We start from the raw sequence: 24,077 nt of genomic DNA on the forward strand, positions 1-24,077 counted from the left end.
CAGAAATGTCAAAAAAAATGTCTGAGCTAAATTATTCAATGACAAAACCAAAAAGTGTCCCAGCTAGATTATTCAATATCAAAACAAAAAATCAAATACTAAACTTGGTAATTTCTGTAAGGCTTCTATAAATTCACTAAGCAAGCTTTTCCGAAAACAAGCTTTTTTCGTTTAAGTTTCTTTAACAGTATTTAAACAACTTATTAGAAGTTGATAAACAAGTTCGAACTTCTATAAGCAATTAAATTTTGAAGCAAGCTCAATACAAGCTGTATAAAAAGTAGTACCTGCGAGATCTCAATTTATGGAAGCAGTTGTGCTAGTTGTTTACAGTTTAAGGACATCTAGCTGGAAACTAGAAAATGAATTTCAATATGGATATTCACTATTCGATGCAACTGGTCTAGTATCATTGTAGAAAATGCTTTACCAGTTGCCTTTTATAAATTTGTATTTTTAAAACGAAAAACAAATAAAAGTCAAGCTCATTTTGGTATTTCCTTCAGTAGGTACTTTCTAAGATTCAGAATCTTTAGTAAGAAAATATAATTTTGATTGTGTTTACACCTTCAAATTGATTGTACAATTCAACCGTTGTCAATTCGATCATGCTGGCAGCACCACAAAACTCCTGTCAAACATTTTTTTTTTTTCAAAACAAACTACCTGTCAGCTGATTATGGTGCCCAAAGTTGGTCTCTAAAAAAATGACCGATTTCTCAGAAAATAAACAAAATCCACCAAAAACTAAATTAAAAAACTGTCGTATTTGTGGTATAGAAAGTGAAGCTGGTGAAAAACTATTCAATTCACAAAGTGAAATCGAAAAAATCGCTGTGCAAATTTGTTCATACATTTCATTCAAGGTGAATTTCTATGGTTTTCTTCTTCTTTTTGACAGTAGAAAAAAAATTACCCATATTCACCACTATTTATATTCACCACAAATATGCAATAATTTAAACCGGAAGTTGTATTTATTTTTGTTGTTTTTTATGCTTTCAGTTACAAAATGTTCAAATCTATCCAAATTGGATATGTCCCGGATGTCATCTACAATTCGAAACAACAAATGAATTTTTTGAATTAATAAAAAATGGCCAAACTAAATTATACGAACAATATGGTTATCCTTCAAAACCACCTCGAAAACGCAAACGAAAAAAAGTTCATACTTTTACCGTTTGCGGTACTCAGCTAGACGATCCGTCTTCTGATAATCATCCTAATGAATCTATAATTCCTACAAAACGTATTTCCAAAAAGCCTATAAGATACATTGACTCAATGCAAGGCAATGAACTTGAAGACCTTTATAGTAAAATCGGTCTTTCGAAAAGAAAAACGAAAGAACCTCCAACAGAGCCCATTGCTCTGATAGAAGATCAAGATGGAGTTACTCTCGGTGAGTTGATTTCAACCACCGATCAACTCCATCGAAACTCTTCACGATACCAATGTGACTTTTGCAAAGCGGCTTTCGTTAAGGAACTCGCTTTCTATAGTCATTTAGCTACCCATAAGAATATCCTTTACCAATGCACTGAATGTCAAGCTGTTTTTCAGGCAAAATCAATGTTTGATGAACATGTTAGACAAACAAAACACATTGGCTTGGGTATAATTGAAACTCCACCTGAAATTCAAATTGAAATTCCCGCCAACATGCAAAAAGTTGAACCGCCAAAGACTGAAATTGAAATAAAGAAATCCACAAAGTTTGTTTGTATTTCCTGTTCCAAGTCATTTGATACTAATTTGGCTATGCAACGGCATCAAAAAACACATAATGATGCAAGACCGTTTCAATGTGACATCTGCTTTGCCAGATTCAAACGTAAAACTGTTCTGCAAACCCACAAAGCCACTCACAGAACTGAACATCCATTCAAATGTCATAAGTGCTCGAGGAGATTCACTTTGAAACAGACTTTGCAAAATCATTTGAAATGGGTTCATGATGGCATTAAGCCATATTATTGCAAGGTACGTTTGAGGTTGCTTCTTTTACAGACAAATATTGAAATCTTTCTCTTCTAGATTTGTAAGAAATACTTTAGCCAGAAATCCAATCTGACCGAACACAAACGGATTCACAATGGAGATCGTCCATTTGTTTGTCTTAAATGTGGAAATGCCTTCAAGACTTCCTCCCAATGTCGACTACATCAAAAGACTCATGTCATACAAATCGAATCCAAGGAGAAAGAGAATCTCGAAAAGACTATCAAATGTCTAGTTTGTGACAAGTATTTTGTCACCCGATTTAATATGAAAACACATCTTCGAATACACACTGGAGAGAAACCATATGCATGTAATTTGTGTCCTAGGAAATTTGCCGATCGATCGAATTTTCGAAAACATAAAAAAAACCATCTCGTAGAGAAGAAAACAAAACAACCAAAACAACATACATTGCTTAAATCGAATTTGAATGAAGAAATTTTGTCTTCTGAAACGGCTGATGATGAAAATTTGAATTTAGATCCAGATCCTGATGGATTGATGCCTACGACATCGAAATCATTTACTATTTTGGAAAATATTGTTTTACCAAATGTGAATAATTCTTTAATTGGTATTATCAATGAAAATGATGTTGAAAATGTTGACCAATGGAATTCGGATTTGATGGTAACTGATATACCGAATGATGAGAATTCAATTGTTCAGCAACAACAACAACAAGAAATGTTGATGAATCAATTGGTTTGTATATCATATCAGGATCCAATGAATCCGGTTACAAGTAAGACGACTTATTATCTTGTTAACCAAGGGATATAGGATGGAGGATAAAGATGAACTTTATTTTAATTCAATTGCTGCCTTGATTTCAATAATTGAGATCTAATTTTAATTTTTTTTTTGTTTTCTAGTCAGAAATACAATCTTAAAACTATGCCATTTTGAAGCTATACATAAGTCGTAGTAGTAGATTTTATTCTTAATTACCTAATTGTTAATATACTGGTTTTCATTTTTATTGATATGGTTCTTCCAATGACACAATAACTTTAATAAAAAAAAACAAAAAAAGCAATCATGTATTTGAAATCTAAACTTTAAAGAAAATAGGATGTTGTAAAAATGATTCGTATTAAATGTAAAATAAAATGCTTGCTTTTCTTAAGACAGCTTGATTTTTTGTTGATTTATAATTTCAAACATAATAAAATCGTAGATCTCTAAAATATTTTTATTCAAGGAGAATGTCCAAAAATGTATGGAGAAAAAACCCAGCACCACCGATACGATTGAGACCTTCGAATATATGGCTTAAAAGGGCATCAATAGTGTAGGTAATAAATATCATTTTTTTTTTTCAAATAACCATCCCCGGAACTTGCTATGACAATTCTGATATTTCAGCCAAAACGTTTTTTCAATGATTGTCTTGGTTTTAGTTCCATGAGATGCAACATCGAAAAATACCCTAATATCATGTGCCATATATTAAGGTTGATATTAAACGACGTAGTAAGCTTGTTTTAGGTCAAAATGCACATGATAGACAATGGACCCACTCGATTTATGTGAATGTGAGTCATATCTACTCGGGAAGAAGAGCATGAGTAGAGTATTAGTAGACTACCACGTATGATGGAACAGGGCTAACATAAAATGATTGGTATCTTGCACGAATCACGGTTGCGTTTTGGACGCGTTTTGGACGCGTCTTGGACGCATTTTGGACGCGTTTCGGAGGCGTTTCGGACGCGTTTTGCACGCGTTTTGGACGCATTTTGGGCGCGTTTTGGATGCGTTTTGGACGCGTTTTGAACGCGTTTTGAACGCGTTTTGGACGCGTTTAGGACACGTTTTGAGCGCGTTTTGTACGCGTTTTGCACGCATTTTGGACGCGTTTTGGACGCGTTTTAAACGCGTTTTGGACGCGTTTTGAACGCGTTTTGGACGCGTTTTGAACGCGTTTTGGACGCGTTTTGGACGCGTTTAGGACGCGTTTTGTACGCGTTTTGGACGAGTTTAGGACGCGTTTTGGACGCGTTTTGGACGCGTTTAGGACGCGTTTTGCAAGCGCTTTGGATTCGTCCTTGTCTGGGACGCGTTTTGATGCGCTTGGGACGCGTTTTTGACGCGTTTTTTTTTGGGCTCGTTTTGGACGCTTCCTGGTCTCATCTTGGAAAGTTTTGTTTGATCTCAACCAATAAAAGCTCTCTATGTAAGTACGCATTAATAAATTAAAAAAGTTGTTTTCAGCGTCCAATAGATATCATTTTATATATATATTTTTATTTTGCTCTAATAAAATCGTGTTCCACATTTTTTTTTTTTTTTCTTAAAATCTACAATCATAATGATATATAAACATTTTTTTTTTTTCATTTTTCCTTATCATAATATACTCTTCTTCAAAAAACCAAATTCCAGTCATTATAACAATTTTTTTTGTTTGTGTTTTGTTTTGAGATGAAAACTGAAAGTAAAGAGATTTTTTGTTCTCTCTCACAAACAGGTATACTTTATATACACATAATAATATATTTTCCATTGCAATTTATCAAATTTTTGTTTTCTAAAATAAATTACGTAATTCTTTCATAAAATGCCGCAATATTAAAATTCAATCTGAAAAGTTGTTTTTTTATTTTGTTTATTAAAAATTCATTAGTTTTCTTGTTCGCATTTAACCTTTTTTATTTAAATATAGAATACCTACTTAAAAATATTTGTTTTTTGTATTCTTTTTAAATATATATTTTTTTTAATTATTTATTTTTTCGCAAAATTCCAAAAGCAGTTTTTTTTTTGTTTTTGTTAATTTTAATGAAAGCAGTTCATTTTTTGATAGTTGTTGGTTTTACTATTTTATTTAAATATTCGCATTAAAACATTTTTATTTTTAAATTTGTATCAAAAATTATTATTTGGAACTTATATATTTTACGAACATAAAAATCTTAATGAACTGGCAGCTTGTAATTTTATTGTTTCTAATTCAATCTTTAGAGACGGAATTCAATGTTGTTTGATTTCTTGTTTAAATTTCTTGAATTGCAGTGAAAGCTTTTGTAATTTTGTTTTTCTTTTTCGATGATATTGGGCATATTCACTTGATATATTCAATATTTCCAACATTTTTTTGATTTCAAAAAATCACTTTGCTGAATCTTATCTGGTAAATCCCTTTGGATACAAAAAAAAAAAGATTTTATTGTTTAAGATTTATAAGTTGAAAAATTCAATAGTATGGTAAATAAATTCTAATATCACTTATACATAAATATTATATTTTATATCAAAAATTTTTTTCATTAAATACAAAATTTTTAACAGACATTATTATTAGCACACAAAAATAATATTAAATGATAATCATGTTGAATATGATAGTATAAATCTTTGATTTAAGACAAAAATTGTATAATGATAAAGGAGGACAAGAGTTCTTGTCATATTATGTTTATAACTGCCATACAAAATGATAAATGATAAAAATGTATAATACCGAGAGTACAATAATTATAATTATAATCAAATCTAATAAACGACTTCTTAATAAATAATAGTTTTAGTTAGTGTGTGTGTGTATAAACAATCATATAGTTGTAGTTAACTGAATAGTAATTCTCATTTTAGTAGAAGCAGTTTCTCTTGTAAACTCATTCTCTATTGTTTTTAATTTAAATTCTCTCTCCATTTTCATTTTGTTCTCTTTTATTCAAACAACCAAAAGAAATAATACTTTTTTTTACAAAGAGAAAAATTTGAGAAACTGCGATGGCAATACTGGTTGTGAGACTTCTAACTGACCACCAGCTTCTTCAAGGCGTTGCTTAAATTCTGGACATTGATCAACAATACATGGATGGCCATCTGATGGCCAAAATAGGCAACAACAATAGCGACATAATGAGAGAACTTCAGCAAATTGATAATCATCATTAACGCCATAAGTTCGACGCAATTGATGATAAATCTTTTTCCAGTCTTTTTTACCAGGCTGTAACTTAAATTTGTTCATATCTAAGACAGTGTTAATTTGATTTTGATTAAAATGAAAACGAGTTAGCTCACGCCAGACACGTTGTTCGGAAACTAATGCTGCCATTAGGGTCCAGGCACTGGAAGTAGCCTTGAAGAAAAAAAAAAATTGATTAAGTCGTATAGAAGATTGATAAATTATAAAAAAAAAATACTTACCTCCAAATCCTTATGATCAGCAATTCTTAAAATAATTTCTCTAATACATTCTTCAGGTAAATCGTGTAGTTTTGGACGTATTTCTGGACCAGGCTAGAATGAACAGAAAAATTAATGTACATATGTAATGGCGATTTTTCAAAAACGAGATCTTAAAGCTGGAGTTTAAAGAACTTAAAAGATTGATTTTGTAAAATTTTCTGCTTTAAAAAAAATTTAGGTAGGTAATTGACTAACACTGCAATTAGCAGTTTAGAACTCTTTTGCAGCTCTGTTGAACAACTCAATTTTTTTTTAAATTTTTTTCTGAAAATCGAAGTGAGTTGTTTTATTGAAGATTGTAATGTTTCATCATAATCATGTTTTTTTTTTAAATATTTATTTTAAGACATAGTTGGCAATCATCAAACCCCAAAATATTTAAAGCGGAATTCAGAGTCGTCAATCAAGTCAAAATTTTACTCAAGTGAACATTAACTCTTGCGTTTGGCCCACTTCAGCTGCTGGTTACGTTAAGAAAACGAAAGGGTTTTTTTTTACTTTTAGCTTATGAATTCCATTTGAGGAAATTTTGAAGTAAACGCTTGAGTAAATACTCAGAAAATTCATCTCAGAATTGTGGTTGAGAAAAAATTTTACTTGAGTGACGATCGCTCTAAATATTTTGGGGTTATATGGTTGCCAACTATGTCTTAAAGTAAATATTAAAAAAAAAACATGATTATGATGAAAAATTACAATGTTGAACAAAACAACTCACTTGGAGTTACAGAAAAATAAATAGGAAAGATGTCAAAATTGTGCTTATTAAAAAAAAAATCCATGTAGGTATTAAGAGGTCTAAAGTTGTGTTTTACTAATTTGGCACTTTTTGGATTTGGTTTTCAAATTTTTTTTATTTTTCATTGAATATGAGCAAATACCTAAATTCAAGATCTAACACCTTTTTTAATTAAATTTAACCAAATTTTTATTTTATATACTGTTTTGAAAAAGAAAATTCTATTCAAACGCTTATTTTGTCCGCTATTTTGGAGCCGCCATTTTATTACTATTGTTCTTCAGTGTACCAAATTTCATGATTTTTAGTCAATAAATGGTCGTGCAAATGATTTTTGACGGCAAAAAGCATCAAAGGCACCACCGTAAAGCCAAATAATGTGAGTGGACAATTTAATAGCTTTAAGCGTCTTGATAACAAATTCAAAAGTCCGACAGTTGAAAAACGCGGCGTTATATGGTTTTCGGGGGTTAAATACTCGAGTTTTCCAATGATGAGTTTTCATCGCGTAAAGGGCGTAAATTTCCACTCCTCAAATTAGCTATGGGTTCTTAGACAATGAGAAGAGACTTTGATGATATATTTCTATAATCTATTTCCAAAGGCCATTCGCTTTCGTTACGCTATTTCATTTGGAAGCAAATGTGCCCATTATTATGAAAATGGATGGACTAAGTCGCTTTTTGCATTGTTTCAAGAAAAACTACAATAATCTTGTACATTTTTGGATTTTTTGTAATATGTACTAATAGGGAAATTAAGTTAATATTCGGAGCAATTACAGTCATTTAAATGGAAAATTGAATGATCGTCCTTTTTATTTCTGTTGTATTCTAATAAAATTCATGTTTATTTAAAAAAAAAATCGTAACTTACCTCTTTAATTTCAATTTGACTAGTTAACGATTCAATTCGTTTTATTGTCTCCACATGCTCTTGCCATAAATTCATACTACCCAGGGGTTTACCCCAGCATTTCTGATTTTCCTGATTAACAATTTGTTGCAATTGTGTGGTTAAACCACGAAGGACGTTAAAATGTTGTTGACTATCATTTACTATAAAAAAAATATATTATTATTATTTTATAAATATAAGTTTAGGATATTTTTTAATTACTAACCATGTGATGCAACTTCTTCAACCATTTGTAAAAGTAATTTTTGAGCACTGCCTGACAAATTAGCAATGCCCTTATGGGCAACAAGTAATCTTAATAAAGCACATATATAATGAAAACGTCTACGATCTCGAACTGAACTTCGAAAATCTAAACGTCTTACAACTTCACCTAGTCCATTAAATCCGGCAATTTCACGGGTACATCGTATTGTGATGTGGCAGTGTGGCGGTATTGTTTCATTATCTTCATCATCGGATGTTGAAGGATGTCTGTAAAAAAAAAACAAAAAGTTGAAAAAAAAAATGTTAATATGTAGTCCAATGATTTTGAATGAGAGAAGTAAATTTAGAAAACGCATATGAATTTGGAACGAAAAACAAACTTAATCGAAACGGTCAAGACGAGCCAGTTAGAAATGCTTCACACTTAACGAGAACTTTATTTGGAAAGGTATTTTAAAATTATTTACATATTTGTTTCGGTTTAAGTTAAAAGGTCACTATGGTGTATGCGTAACCTTTTCTTAGTTTTTTTTTTGTAATGTTCTATTTTTTTCTTTTTACAGAAGATTTTAGGAAAGGTTCACATTGCATTATATATCATGAAATTTTCTCAAGTCCATTTTATATATTTTCTCTGCGTGTGAAGAGTTTTTTGCAAACCAAATTCATCCTTTGAGAAATTTAATTTGAAATTCTAATTTTAACCTTCTGCAAATAAGTTTCATAGATTTCGAAACCAATTTCACCTTTTTGCAAGTTAAATTCACTTTCTGATAAATGTTTGAATTTTTTTTAATAATTCACATAAAAAAATAGACTGATCTGATGACTAGAGCTCAAGATTAATGATTTATGATTTTTTTAACTTTACCTGCTGCCGGAATTCTAAAATACCATACAATCTTTGGATTTCCACAAACTTATGTTTGTGTTATTATTGTTACATTTATAAAAACAAAAAAATTTAGCATGGGCAAGAATTATGGAAACAACTAGATGTCAGATATCTTAGGATTGAAATAAGATATCGACATAAATTAAATGCAGTTACAAAGGCTACTATTTTATCTAAAAATTAAATTATTAACGAAGTTTTTAAGTGTAGTATTAGAATTGTAATTTTTGTTGAAATGGGTGAGGATGAGGACATGTCAAAGTAACGTTTTCTTAAATCCCGTCATTATTACAGAAATGTTCTCAGTTTGGGTCTTTCATAGTTCTTAAAGGTTCTAATAGATCCTAATAAATATAGCAAATAATAACAAATTGTAAAATAAAGTTGTTTCAGGCGGGATTTTATACAATTTAAAAATCTAAATTTTTTCAAAAATGTGCAATTTACGGAGCCTTCCCGATTTCGTTTCATTTTTTCCATTGAAGACTCAAAATAGAGGATCAGATTTGGTCCCAGAGACCACTTAACATAAGTTATGAGCAGTAAGTAAGTGAATTGAAAAAGAATAAGTCAATTCAGATGGGTACTAAAAACTCACAAAAGATCGATTTCGCGTGAAAAACGAGCATTCTTCAGAGGCTTCCCGATTTTTATTTTTCCATTGTCGAATAAAAACAAGTATTAGAATATGTTAAGAAAACCACAAAGCATAAACCATGAGTTGCAAGTAGTGATCTGAAAAAAAGTCCAAAAACGCTCGACTCTACTTTTCAGTGTGAATAAGAGTGAATTAATTGAAAAATTCATGTTTTTGACTTTCAAAGGGTGAATTTGATTTGCAAATGGCTGAATTCAATAGAAAAAAATGCTTTTTGTTTTCACAACTTCACGTTTGCATTTCTAAAAGGCAAAACTTGAGATTAAATGATTAATAAGTTTGTTTCAAATTGATTTACCTTAATATAGTATAAATATTTTAATTTCTTTTAAACTATAACGAGTAAGTAGTATCAAAATAATCCACTTAAATTTTCTTTGGCTTAATAAAAAGCTACTCCCTCACTACTACAATTCTTTTGAAGATAATAAAATCAAAAAGCATTTCAAGTCCACCCTGGAGAACCACAAAAGGTTTCGCCTTGACAAAGAATTGTTTAAAATTAATTATATTTCCACTGACGTATTTAAAGGTCAGAGAAAGAGATAATGTCTTAATCCTACAAACAGTTTTATATATGAGGAATGTATGTAGGTCATTTGAAAAATACCAACAAGCCACATTATACCAGCATTAAAAACCCTTTGAATTAAACTATAATCTTACATTCTTTGTCTCCACATCATTACTATGAGTTTTTCCCTAGAAACTGTCATGAACCTTTTTTGCAATTCTATCAGCAGTAAGTTGGTACCTACTCCTACATAATTGCAAAACCTGATTTATCTTTTCCTTTAATTTTCAATCTATTCATCTGGCCGGGACGGGACCGGGCCGGACTTTTACTCTAAACTTCACTTCTTCTAACCTAACCCATCATCCAAACTAACTACTGTCCTTCTTTTTATAGTTTCAATATGTCACCACAATAAGCCCAAGTTTTTATATTTTTTTTCCAGGAATTCGGTCAAGTTTATAAAAAGATTGGTGGCATGGTGATGGTGACCCAGTTTTCATTTGGAGATGGTTTTCCTTTTCATTTTTTTTTAACTTTTGCAATACCTACAGATTTTTGTATACAATATAAATATAGCTTTTTTGCCCTTCTTCTATATTCTCTCCTTCCAATACATTTTGTTGTTGTTGTTGCTATTGTTGTTGTTGTTGTTGCTGCTGCCGTTGGCAGGATTGTTGCGCTGCATTTTGTCCTTTTTTCCGTTTAAACCTATACAAAAGTCCTTTTATATTTGTATGTATTTTGTGTATACTTTTGTATTTTCCATTGACTATCAAGTATGTGTCAAAAGGAAAGGCAGAGTATATACTATATGCAAACGTTAACGTTAGATTAATTTACCAAGGGCAAAAGGAAACAATTTAAAAAAAAAAAAGAAATTATGGCACTGAATACAATTTTTGCCTTAAAGGATTGATTGAAAAGCAAATTGGATAATGCGAAAGTGTACGAGTATGTAATTGAAAAAAGTTTTCAATTAGTTTTTTTGCACTTCATTATTCCACTCTCTTCATTCATTCGATGGTGAGAGATGAATTGATTGATTTAATGTGGGTCAAATAAAGTTGATTGACTTTGAATATGTTTTATAGAGCTTATAAAAGATGACCTTAGCTTCAGTGGGCAATTTCGTAAAAGAGAAAAACCAAATATCAAATTAATAATTTCGAACCAACTTTTGTATGCATTAATTCTCTCGCACAAAAAACACTGAGATATTAATTTGGTTTCAATCGTTTTGCTTGAAATTTTTCCATTTAGCGCAATTTATTCCATTCTGGTCGATTTGACAGACTTTGAATTTAATGGAGAGTGACAAAATTGGACTTTAATGATCATTTTATTAAAAGTTGCTTGAAAACTTTCCTATAAAAACAGTCAAAATTTTCTTGTCTAAAATTTAAAACCAAATCTTTAAACATTTGGGGAAACCGACGAAGTTACGAATACCAGAGTTACGGGAGACAGAGTTACGAGCGTCAAAGTAACGCGAAACCGAAGTTACGAAAAACTAGAGTTACGAATTCTAAAGTTATGTTAAGCTATGACATGTGATTTTTGGGTTGGCAACAATTGCGAGGAACGATATGGAATTATGGAAATACAAACAAGAGATTAACATTTTTCTCATTGGTCAGAACTAAATGAGTAAAGCGAAAATGGGTGTTATTAAATCTTGTAAAATTTTGATTGGATAGTTTGGGGGACATAATTGAAATTAACTTCTTATTTGTCCAACTAATATTGCAGCTACGTATCGATATTCTCTTATTTATGTTTCCATAATTCCATATCCTTCCTCGCAATTGTTGCCAACCCAAAAATCACATGTCATAGCTTAACATAACTTTAGAATTCGAAACTCTTGTTTTTCGTAACTTCGGTTTCACGTAACTTTGACGGCCGTAACTCTGTCGCTCGTAACTCTGTTATTCGTAACTCCGTTACCATTTCAAACTTTGTATCTATGTGCTTTTTGGTAATGTTGGTGGATACAATGAGGAAAAACACCACCTAAAAATAAGTGGATTTTGTATTAAATTGCCAAGATGAATTCCGTCTTAAATTAAGCGGACAAATATTCTTAAGTTCTTGAATATGCAAATTAAAAAAGAAATCCACTGGGGATCGATCCTACAACTGTTGGGCAGTTTAACGATAATTTTTAAATTTGTCTAAGTTGTTTCAACTATAAAATATTAAGAGGATTTCCTCATTCATTTTAAATGGTTTATTTTAATATTAAGACGTATGCCACACACAATTAAGATGGAATCTTTTTATTTTTAGTCGTTTTTTTTTAAAGACGTCAATTCTTATTAAAATGAAATGAAGTTTAACTTAAATTTAACAAAATTTTAGAGGATTCCACTTATTTTAAGCCGAAATCGTATTGTTTTAAGAGGGTGGTAATTATCTTATTTTAAGGTGCCCATTTTTCTCCGTGTACCACGCCAGTTCGTAAAACATATCAAGTTTTTTAATGTATATCCTTTTATTACGGTGACCATACTTCTAGGAAGAACTAAAAAAAAACTTATTTGATCGTTCTGAAAATATTGATTTTTCAAAACAAAAAATTAAATTTTTAGAAATGAGTTTTTATTTTTCCTTAATTTTGATGTAAAGATTTCTTAAACATTTTTATGGGAACACTTTCGTTGAAATCATTTAAGTCGTTAACAAGAAAGTCAGAAATCAAGAAAACGGGTTTATAATATAACTGTTTAAACTTTTAATAACTTCTAAAAAAATGTCGGGATAGCTGTTTTTTGTTTATTTTATTTTGAAACAATCTAATGTTTAATTCAACATTTAATATGTATGTATATCCGTAAAAGTTTTGGAATTTAGCTCAGTTCGTTACTCTTCCACAATGTTGTTCATTATTCGAAAAAAAACTTCCTCTGGTGTAGCTTTTCAACCTGACAAACATAAGCTGGAACTGAATAATTGATGACAAATTTTAAAACTAACGTTTTTATCCGTAAAATTAGAAAAACCACTGTTTTCTTGTTTTCCGTACAAATTATTTAAAATTTTGATTAAAACTATCATAGAATGTGCAAATACGGGACAATCACGGTTTTGACAAATTACAAAACACGGGACACTTATACGTCTCGGGTTTCTTCAATAAAAATCCGGGACAAAAGCTATAGAAATACGGGACAGTCCGGGTTAACCGGAACGGATGGTCACCGTCCGTAGCTATAAGGGACATCTTCATGAGACTAATTTTACGTTCCGAGTTATTAGGCCCAATTTTGATATTGATTTTGAAAAATTTATTAGTATAAAATTTGTTTAAAACAATATTTTGTCCAAAGTATTGAATTTTTGAAATTTAAATTGGTGGTAAAAAACATTCTGTGATTGGAATGAAAAATACATAATCTGCAATAAATTCTACAATTTTTATACGTTTGTCAATTTCTATTCATTGCGAACCTATCATGATTTATCATTTGCTTGAATTTTCAAATGAAAGTCATGCTTAAAGCTTTTTATGTCTGAGTTAAGTAAATGTTTGCCCAAAGTTTTGAAATCCATTTCCCCCTAAGTCCCAAATCTAACCAATCTTTCACTCTCATAACAATTTAAAACATCCAAACTTCAACTAATTTCCTCATTTAGATTGGCAGCGCAGCTGGCCAAACAGTTAATCGTGCATAATCATAAAACCATGACGACTAAAAAATCACCTCTCACTAAACACTAAAATGGGCTTATCTAACATCAGTGTATAAGCTCTAATTAACGAAACGAATTGTTCAAACGATTGAGTTCATTCCACTTGCTTCATCCAATTAATCTGTAATAATAAGTTAATGCTTACTCGCAACTAATTTCTTGCACAATTTTCTCAGATAATAGTTTTGCTTTTATTTTTAAATTCAAATTCATGTAAAAATAAAATTATTTTTTCCACTTAAGAAAAAAAAAATTAAATTCATAAATTAAAATGAAATTGCGCAAAATTGGCGCCGTTATCAAAAACAACAATTCGATTGTGAAATAAATATTTTGTCGGTGACTTTGAAAACTTTGAAAACCACGTCGTTCATAAACTCTAAAAAGGTTTGCAATTCAAATTTCAAAAGATTATAGCCAGACACCGAACTCGAACAAAAGCAATTCCGATTTATTGTTTTTATATTTTATGTGCAGCCGCACATCCCATTTCTGATTTTCCACAATAAATCTGTGCTTTGGCGTGCGATGTGGCGTGCTCTTAAAAATGTTGAATCCAATTTAATTAATTTTCATATAGAGCTGATGTTGCAACTGCATGCATTTTGAATGCGCCCAATATCACAGACATGAAGATGCGTCTATTTTTGGTTTAATTCGAAGCAGATTCCCTTTATTTTTTGTCTGTTTTTAATTTTTTTTTTTAGATTTACGAGTGTGCTTTGATTCTTATTATAAGTGTGTTTGCTCGGATAGCCCGATGGAAGAGTCGAACTAAATTTAGATTGCCTGGAGGTGAACCAAGGTGTGTTGACATCGCTCTTCCAAATTGCATAGAAGCTGTTAAAATGTTTCAATTCCTAGTTTTTATTTTATCTTTTTCTATTTTCAAAGAAATACATTATGGGTTTTAATAGGCAATTCAACAACGACGACGATGTCGACGGGATTTTTTCTTAGTTTATATACAATCCTATAATATTTTATAAAAGTGAAAACGAAAAAAAAAGAGGAAGTTAAGATTAAGATGCAGCAATGCGGTCTTGCTTCTTCTGTGTCTATCTATAAATAGGCGAATACGGAAGGCTGCTGTTAGTTTAGGAAACATTTTTGCGTCTGGTTGGGAGTTGTTTTATTTTTTTTTTTTTTTTCATTTTACTTGTATGGAAGAGAAGAAAATTAAATTTACAATCACGAGTTTAATGAACTGTTTTTAATCGTATATAAAAATGTACGATACCTTATACACTAAAAATTTCAATATCCGTGTTCGGTGAAATTACGATATGTGAACATTTGAAGCAAAAGTTGTTAACTGTCTGCTTGGACAACAATTCAGTTTAGTTTTTAATTTGACTGGGAAACTAAATAAAGTAAAAGTATAAAGCACATGAAGATTAATAGCCATATTCCTGTATTGCTTAAGACAATAGGAATTTCAAAAGGTAAGCAGTCAAAAAAGGATAAAGAGAAATAATGGTGGTTTAAATATACGTCTTTTACGTTTATTACAAAATTTGTACTAAGCGTAGGTACAAAATTACACTGTGCTTGAAAATTCAATTTTTTTTGCCGATTCGAGTGTTCTGAACACGATGACATCCTTAGTTTTTCAAAGTTGGCTCAGTTAAGAAATATTTTGGCCTCTGAAGTTTTTAAGCCAAAAATCAATGAAAATCATATACATATATGGTTCTTATTGGTTTACATCGACGTTTAAAGATAAAATAAACATTCTTTTAGTAGAATACCAATTTATAGAAGAATTCCATCAATAAAATTATTATTTTGAAATTTTTAAACATAGTTTTTAGACAAAAAACTCTTTTATTTTTGTAAAAAACTTCATATTTTGCTCCGATTTTTTTCAAAATTTATTATTTTAGTTTTATATCCAATGTTTCAATAAAATGATACTATTTTAATGTTACTTCCTACAAAAAATCATCAAAATTTCATATATGTAATCTATATAAATTTTTGTTCCAAAATTTTTAAGTTTTATTTTAAGGGGTTAGGCCACTCAAGGTGCTGAAAAAAAAATTCCTTAAAGCAGTCAGGCAGGTATTTGTAGTTACACAAAAACTATCATAAACAAATATCACAAAATTTAAACTTTACAGAGAGTGTACGTGCATTGTTCAAAACGGCACGCAGCATAACTGAATAATTTTTGAATATGTTCTCTTAAAATTTATGAGAAATCTTGAAAACACTATCTCGCAGAGAAAAATGTAAGCATTTTTTGATTAATTTAATAGAACAAACTTTGCATTTGAATTTTGTATATGGAATTGATAGACGAAGGAACAAACTTTATAAGCACTTGAAGGCGGCTGTTTTTGAGTAAAAAACTAACTTGTGCATTCAAATGTCTATTATAAAAAGATTAAATAGATTTGTGTGACCCGTAAATCTTGCTTAGGCTTGCTTTAACCCGAATTTGCAAATTTGGCTGGACAAAATTTAAAAATTAAAAAAAAAAAAATGTTCGCAAAACATCATCATTATAATGGTGACAGTATATTTTTTTTAGGAATTGTGAATACAATATTCGAGTTCTTCGGAAAATTCTAAGTCAATTTCAAATGCATATTCCCTATAAAATATTGAAACCCAAAAAAGTTATAACGACATGAAAAAGTACAAACCAAATTCGCACCCGTGTGTCTTTCACGCAGGGTTTGCCTACAGAGGGTAACATTTCAACTTTTTAGGACTCGTTTAACGTTTTAGGAGTCCCCTTTGGATTTTTTTTTGGTACTTTAAGGTACGATTATTTTCATGAAAAGTTCTAACTATTAGTTACAATCCAACGCAATAAAATATAAATGAGAAAGAACAATACTTTGCGGTTTGTTTGTAATGAGACTCGCCTAAAAAATAGTGTAACATTAAAATCTATCCCAAAATGACCATGAATGTAAAATTTGAAAAAAACTAGGTAAATCTAAATTAAAACAAAATTTAATTTTTGCGATTGAAAACATGCATTTGGCTTCAAAAAAGTACATCACTTGGTTTCCTTTACCTTCAGAGGCACAAATACAAAAGTCTTAATGGCAAGTTAAAGAAAAAAAAATCAAAAAAATTGATTTTTTCAAAAAAAAAAAAACATTCAACTACATATTTTTTTACAAATTAAATTTTTTGTTGTTTTTGTTTTTTTTTTTGTTTTTTCATTTTATTCTTGTTAAGAAACTCAATTTAACTAAATTGATGGAGAGAAACTCAGAACATGAAAACAGGGAATACAGTTAATAATGATTTTCGAAAAAAAATAACTATTTTCCCAAAAAAAAAAAAAAACACCCAGATTTATTTCATCAAAATCATAGGAACTGTTTTTTTTTTTAGAAAATTTGGTTAAAAAGATGATAAGATGATAATGAAGCCATATCTAACGATTTTTATTCTTAAAGTTTTTCGAATTATCTAACACAAAAATTTTTATACTTTGTGAACTAATGTAAATTTGTTTGGTCACTGTGGCGTATGAGCAATATTTTTTATTTTAAATTCAATTTCAATGCATATTTTATCATATATTATTTCAAAGTGGGCAAAGAAATGAAAAAAAATAACCCAATTTTGAAAGATTTATCTATGCGTTATGTTAGAAATGTGCAATTGCACAATTAACATACACGTACCTAATCCTCTAGATAGCCCTTTGCATGATCGATATTTTCAGTCGCGTCGTAACTCGTAACGTAATAAAAATTCCCCTTGGATTTCTATCTCTGCAGAGCATTGTAAAACAAAGTCATGGTTAAATTCAATTTAACAATCAAAATAAAACAAAAATAAAAGTATTTTACATTATATACGTAGAATAGAAAAAAAAAAATAGTTCAATGTCACCCTATACTAAGTATAGGTTTTTTGTGCAGTTCGAAAAGCTTTTTGAATTTATTTTACAAATTCAACTTCCGTGAATTCTCTTTTAAAACATTGTACGTAGTTTTATATATATTTTCGTTCGTTACCTCCTTATCTTCGTAATCACTCTATACTACACTTACTCAGTACTCACTATTCAACTCAATTATTTGATTAAAGCTCATGAGAATGAGCACTGCACTGGCAGCAAAGTGGTGCACACACAACATCTTTCTTTCCTTATTCCGCTCCGTTGCGCCGTACCGTCTGTATCAAGCAGTCTTTTGCTATGGACAGAGAGTAGCTGACTATGAGAGTGTAGCACCACAAGAAGCCAAAATAGCAACAAAGTTAAAAAAAAAAAACACAAAAAAAAAACATGTAAAAAGAAAGCACGCGAAGCACTTTGTTTTGTTTTATTTAATTTTTTTGTTTATAAATATAGAGGTGTATAAAGGCTCGTTCAAACGTTATTATTAATTCTTTGTGGACCAAGCGGGTGGCGAGGGAGTTAAGAGAATAATAATCGCTTTTCAGTCGACTCAAGTCAGGGTTAGGGTTCGGTTTAAGTTTGAGAAATGTATACTTATTAATATTAATCTAGATACAAAAAAATATCTATGGGCACTTCAATTTATTGAGTCACCTTTTAGTGGCCAATTTCGTGTTATAATTAAGAAAACACTTTCAAGTTAAAACAATGAAGGTACTTTACCTTGAATTCATTAAAAAAAAAGGCATTGAACAATTTGTGACAATGAAGGTAAAAAATAAACTTGAAATTTTGAAACTAATTATAACTAAAGTATACAACAAATTTGTAATGCAGGTACCTTCTCTACAAGTTGACTTAATTTATATATGTAGGTATTATATTGAAAGTTTTTCTTAGGTTATTACTTTGAAATTGTTTGAATAATTTAGTGAAAAACGGACAAAATTAACAGGATTTCTTTAAATTATTTAAATTATCATTATGTATTTAGAAATGTATACAGTGTGAGTAGTTTTATATTTTCATTAATCCTTTTGTAAGTTCTGAATTTTTTATAATAACGTACTGAGCATTTGAGTAAAAAACGACTTTCTGGAAATGAAATTTTCTTTACCTGACTTTGACTTTAAAAAGTAGAAAACTATATTTGGCTGTTGTTAGTGTTTTCACAAAAGAATAAAGGTGTTAAATTGCCTTTATCATCTTTCCAAACAATTTTGACGCCATTATAAGTTAAATTAAATTCACATTACGCTTTCAAAGGCTTAAAAACTTATGATACCTCTTAACAAACATACATTATTTTATTTTTCGTTTTGAAGATTACCTACAAGTCTTATCAATTAAACTTCTAAAGTAAGTTACTCCAAAAATATAGTGAAGTTTACGTTTTGCAAAATTGTTGTTCTCACCCAAAGACTTGATATCCCGAAAAATAGGGATTAAGTCTTCTATCGTCACTTTGAAATTTTCTGAAAGATATTTTAATAGTTCCGTTATATACTCACTTTTTAAATTGAACATAGCTTTTGCGACGTCTACCAGATTCCCAAATAGGAAAATAACCATTTTCGATATCTTTGGTAGTGGCGAAAAGATCATAAATAATTTTTAATAACCATTTCTTCTACAAAAAGTATTTAAAATTTTAACGAGTTTTGTTATTCATATCGAACTTTGAAATAGATAAACAAAACTATATAATTTAAGGAAGAGTATTGTTTCGGAACCAGTCAAATAAATTAGAACTCAGATTTCATGGGGCTACTTTCTGCCAATAGATTTGCTTATTAATTTTATTCAATGTCTCGTTCAATACAATATTGAAGAAGAGGTAATATTTAAGTCTTAAATTTTGATTTTATCGCATCAGGAAGAAACTTGTTGCGGAAATGAGCCTAACAGTGCCTTAGAAAATAAAAATAATGCATTTTCTTCACGACACTGTATGTTTCTTTTTTGTTGGAATAAAATCGAATTTATACATTGCATAGATAAGTTTGGATGTTATATGCTTTATTTGATTCTTAAGTGACATTAATTATAAATTTTGACTGTATATCTTACAGATTTCGACATTGGCCCAAAGTAACCAACAATCCAAAGATACTTTGTGCAACAATTTGGAGATGTCTGCCATTTCGTGTATTCCCACGAAGTGATGCCAATTTATCGAAAAAAAAAAACTATGATCACTTTACACAGACTGAAAATTTTATTTTATCACATTTGACTGTCGCAAGTGTGACTATCACAAATCACCTTATACGATTAACCCAGGTTAAAAGTGATGGGAATTTTTGATACAATAGGTAACAAGGTTTTTGAATTTTGAATTCCTTATATTTTGAGAATAAACTGTCACACCTAGTATGTTACTAAATATAACAAAACCTGGCACAAATTCACCTCAGCTTATGATATATGTATGAATAAAAAAAAAAAATGTGTGCAATTCACACGTGGTTGAAGTGAAACCTTAAAAATCATTTTTAAAAAAATCGAAAAAATATAACTTTTTTTATTCCATCACTTTTTTTATCTGACAACCTAGAATAAATTTTATATCATCTGAAAGCTTATTGTTTCAGCTCAAAATATTTATGTCGACCATGTCTATACAACATCTAGAAAAAGAGCTAGATTTTTTTTTAACCCAATTAGTTTTCATAAAAAAAGCAAAACAATCAATCTCTTTTCTCTTCTAACGCCATTAAATCCATTTTTTAAAAGACAACCTATAATAAATTTTATATCATTATTATTTCACCTTTTATATGACGCTTCAATCATATTTCTACCATGCCTACAAAAAAAGTAAGAATTTTTTAAAGCCAACCATGTCGAAATTTCAAACTGAGATTACGGTACTTCCTCTACTGCTGGCTGGTCATCGGCAACAAAGGTGTTTTGAGGTATTTTTCAAGTTTTTCAATTAAAGATTTAATAACTTGTAGAGCACGTACCGTTATGTGTGATATATTAAATGAAAGGTAATATTATCAGCATAAATAAATTTGTTATGTGCTCTAGATCAAAAGATATAACGTGTTTAGAAAATGAACATCTTTTCACCGTTATCTCAGAATTTTGAATATGAAAATAATTGAAATTTTGCACAATCATAATTTATTTAATGACCTATCTATACTGTATAAATTGCATTTATCTATCTATTAAAACAAAAAATTTATGATTTTATGATTTATGATATTTATGTTTCAAATCACTACGATACTAAAAAAGTTTTCACTTCAAAAATAAATAATAGTTGAAACAAACGCAGTGAGAAAAAAGATTAAGGGTTTTAATAAATTGTAATCGGATTCGGAGGTAAATTCTGGCTAACAGTAAATCATCATAAACATTTTTTTTTATTTCTATTTGCATTTGGTATAGTACTCGTATCATTGAAATTTTTTATACACTGAAACAAGAAAATTACAACAGTGAACGTTTTAGTCGAAAAAAAAGTTAAATTCAAATTTTTTGTTTCACCGCGTAATAATTCCAATAGTAAAGTCCGAACCCTAGCCACAGCTCCTTTCTTCCATGTTTGTATTGTCTATCCCCTTCTAATTTTCAATTTACGCAATAAACAAAAAACAAAAACAAAAATAGTTACTCGAACTAAAGTCTAAACACACGACTGTCGTGTGCACTATAGTATCTATCCCCCACATGTCTTCAAGTCCCCCCATTGTCAATATTTCCCATAATGTTTCTTTTTTGTTGCATTTATTTAGTTGGTCTTTATATTGTATCTACTACTTCTACTATGTATTTCATTCGTTTTCGTTATGAAATATAGAGATTGAGAGACTGGAGCATTTTATCATTAAAGGTGAGAGGCTCGTTTTTTTTTTTGTTTTTGTTTTCATGATGAAATTATGAAACAAAGAAAAAACTCAACTTCCACATTAAAAAGAAAAAAAAAAAAAGAAAAATAGTGAGAGGTGAGAAAAACTAAAACAAATTAGTGACATTTATGTTTTCTACATTATATATCGTTGCTTCTTGTAACTTTTTTTTTATGTACCTTGTACGTTTTCCACATTCGAGCACTTTCAACTTTTCCCATCCTTCGTCCGTTTTAACCCATGCTTCGCCAGGCGAACGCCAGTCTTTCGAAATGAATGGCATTTTCCTTCCTCTCTTTCTCTCACTTGAAAGTTTTTCGCGACGCAAATTTGACAAATTATTACGACAAGCAAAAACTAATTTGTCTAATTTTCGAAACTTTAAATGAGAGTTGAAAGTTACTTAAAGTATACCCAACACAAAGAAAAGTAGATTTATTTTCGAAAGGCCAATCGTACTTATTTTTTCTTCTTCTATTTTCCGTTTAATAGACAAACACTCTTTGTTGGGGTACACAGCTGATTGAGCAAAACAAATACAAAAAAAAAATGAAAACACAAATCAACTATACAACAATGACTTGCGAAGTTATAAAAGTTACGAAGAAAAAAAAACAATTAGGTAGTAAAAAAAAAATAAAATTCAAGACGGACGAGCCGAACTACGCGGCAGCTAAATTTGTTCTAGGCTTTGAAAAATCTAATTTAGATTCAGCATTTAGTTAGATTGTTTTTTTTTTATACTATTTAACGACAACCCAACAACAACAAAATCCAAAAACTGAATGTGATGATGAAGAAGGCAAAACCAGCTTCGTTACGATACGACCAACGCCGACGAAAACGTCGAATCCGTAAGAGATACCAAAGGGAACTGGGGGCTATTTCAGATTCAGATTCACTATATTGTGTGTGGAGCTGATGGTGGAAAATTTGTATGAAGCAATGCACATTCGGTGAAAATTGGGGAAAATATAAAATGCACGGTGCGGATGGTGGAGAAGAAAATCTGTAAGCAGTAAAAGTTATTTTGGAGGGTGGTGCACTGTTGTAGAGCACATTTTTAAAATGAGCTTTTAAAAAAGTGGTTGCTATACAAATGTAAATTTCCTTCAAGATAGTGTCTGAGGGTAATTTTCATAATTATGTTCATTATAAGAGTGGATTATCCAACCTTTAACCCCTTTTAATCATAAAACACCTTATTTTAAAAAAATTCATTGTCTTAGTTATTTCGAAATTTACGGAGTAAATAAATAAGTTTAAATAATTCATTTTTGTATATAACTGCTAAAATTAAAACAAAATCCAAAAATAAAACCCCGTTAGTTTATGCAGGAAAAATATTTTTTCTGAGTTTCGTAGTTTTTACACAAATTTTGCTTATTTTCAAAAAAAGTCGAACTTTCAACATTAACTGCCAATTAAAAACTATTTGGCACCAAATTTATATTTATTACAATAAAGTGTAGTATTTCCATAAAGTAATATTTAAAAATTATGTTATAAGCTTCAAAAGAAGAAAAATATATTTTGAACAGCTTTTGTGGAATCTTTGTTGGTTTGTAACAGATAAGTTTATTTATATAAAAATGGTTGATTTTCTTTTTCAGCCGGGTGTGACCTTATCCCCTAACACATCAAAATTCTGTATAAAAAATAATTCAAATAGATACAATTTATATTTTTTACTTAGTATTCAAGTCAAGTTAAATTCAAAAGATATTTTGAACAATTGGTTAAAAACTCATTAAATTATGAGTAAAACTGTCACGCCCGCAACAATAGAGATGTAAATTTTCAATACTATCAAATGTTTGAAAATGATTCTTCAATCAAGAATTGAACCTGACCGATGTGTTATGCTCCAAATGCGCCTTTTGATGTTCGTGATTGCAAGTGGAGTTGCTAGTTGCTTCAACCATGATATTGATTGTTTTATTATTTAAAAGAGCAAAGAACAATCAACAAAACCCAATTGTTTTAATTGTCGATACACCGAAAACAAATTTTGTACTGATTTTTTAAATTCAAACTTAAATGGTCACTGTGGTGTATGTGTAACATTTTTTTCTTAAAAGTTAGAAAAATATTTCTTTTTCTAGGGAAACCAGTTGACTTTTTTGCTCATAAATTTTACTTAGATTGCCAATTGATAGTACAGGAAAGATAGACTTTTTCGTGGAACGAAATACAGGAACTTTTTAATTAAAAAAAAAAACATCTGCAAAAAAAATTTAACCTAAATTTAACCAGAACCCATTAAATTTTAACAGCTGCAAATTTTGTATTCACCTCAATAGTGTCAAAAATTTTACACAGGGTTAACTATTAAACGCAATTCACACACGGCCTTAAATTCTTACTTGCTCAAATACGATTTCAAAAAAAGTCTACTAAACTTCATTTGTGTCCGAATATGATTTTAACTTTCCCCTTAGTCTGTTCTTACATAAAAGTATCTCCCCAATCTAGATAAACTGAAAGTTTTCTTTGTTTTTAT

At 29.9% G+C, this 24,077-nt stretch overlaps 2 protein-coding genes across 2 annotated transcripts; one reads left to right on the top strand and one right to left on the bottom strand.

Annotated features, from left to right (window-relative positions):
• Positions 1 to 650: 650 nt before the first annotated feature.
• Positions 651 to 2,825, top strand: LOC129919738 (endothelial zinc finger protein induced by tumor necrosis factor alpha-like). Its single transcript, XM_056000726.1, has 3 exons — positions 651 to 866; positions 1,006 to 1,986; positions 2,041 to 2,825. Exons 1-3 carry the CDS (start codon positions 708 to 710, stop codon positions 2,788 to 2,790), a joined length of 1,890 nt encoding a protein of 629 aa, XP_055856701.1. The 5' UTR covers positions 651 to 707; the 3' UTR covers positions 2,791 to 2,825.
• Positions 2,826 to 4,281: 1,456 nt separating this feature from the next.
• LOC129918547 (F-box only protein 32) lies at positions 4,282 to 22,457 on the bottom strand. The gene is made up of 5 exons (XM_055999152.1): positions 21,754 to 22,457; positions 8,073 to 8,341; positions 7,826 to 8,007; positions 6,169 to 6,261; positions 4,282 to 6,100 (listed from the first exon to the last, which is right to left on the bottom strand). Exons 1-5 carry the CDS (start codon positions 21,855 to 21,857, stop codon positions 5,717 to 5,719), a joined length of 1,032 nt encoding a protein of 343 aa, XP_055855127.1. The 5' UTR covers positions 21,858 to 22,457; the 3' UTR covers positions 4,282 to 5,716.
• Positions 22,458 to 24,077: the final 1,620 nt, after the last annotated feature.

The sequence above is a fragment of the Episyrphus balteatus genome, chromosome 4, assembly GCF_945859705.1.
Source record: "Episyrphus balteatus chromosome 4, idEpiBalt1.1, whole genome shotgun sequence".
NCBI classification, from domain to species: Eukaryota; Metazoa; Arthropoda; class Insecta; order Diptera; family Syrphidae; genus Episyrphus; species Episyrphus balteatus.

Coding starts and splice junctions, on each gene's coding strand:
- LOC129919738 (XM_056000726.1), top strand. CDS start 708: ATGACCGATTTCTCAGAAAATAAACAAAATCCACCAAAAACTAAATTA. Junction 867..1,005: donor GTTCATACATTTCATTCAAG/GTGAATTTCTAT, acceptor TTATGCTTTCAG/TTACAAAATGTTCAAATCTA. Junction 1,987..2,040: donor TTAAGCCATATTATTGCAAG/GTACGTTTGAGG, acceptor TTTCTCTTCTAG/ATTTGTAAGAAATACTTTAG.
- LOC129918547 (XM_055999152.1), bottom strand. CDS start 21,857: ATGCCATTCATTTCGAAAGACTGGCGTTCGCCTGGCGAAGCATGGGTT. Junction 8,342..21,753: donor GAATGTGGAAAACGTACAAG/GTACATAAAAAA, acceptor TTTTTTTTACAG/ACATCCTTCAACATCCGATG. Junction 8,008..8,072: donor TGAAGAAGTTGCATCACATG/GTTAGTAATTAA, acceptor TTTTTTTTATAG/TAAATGATAGTCAACAACAT.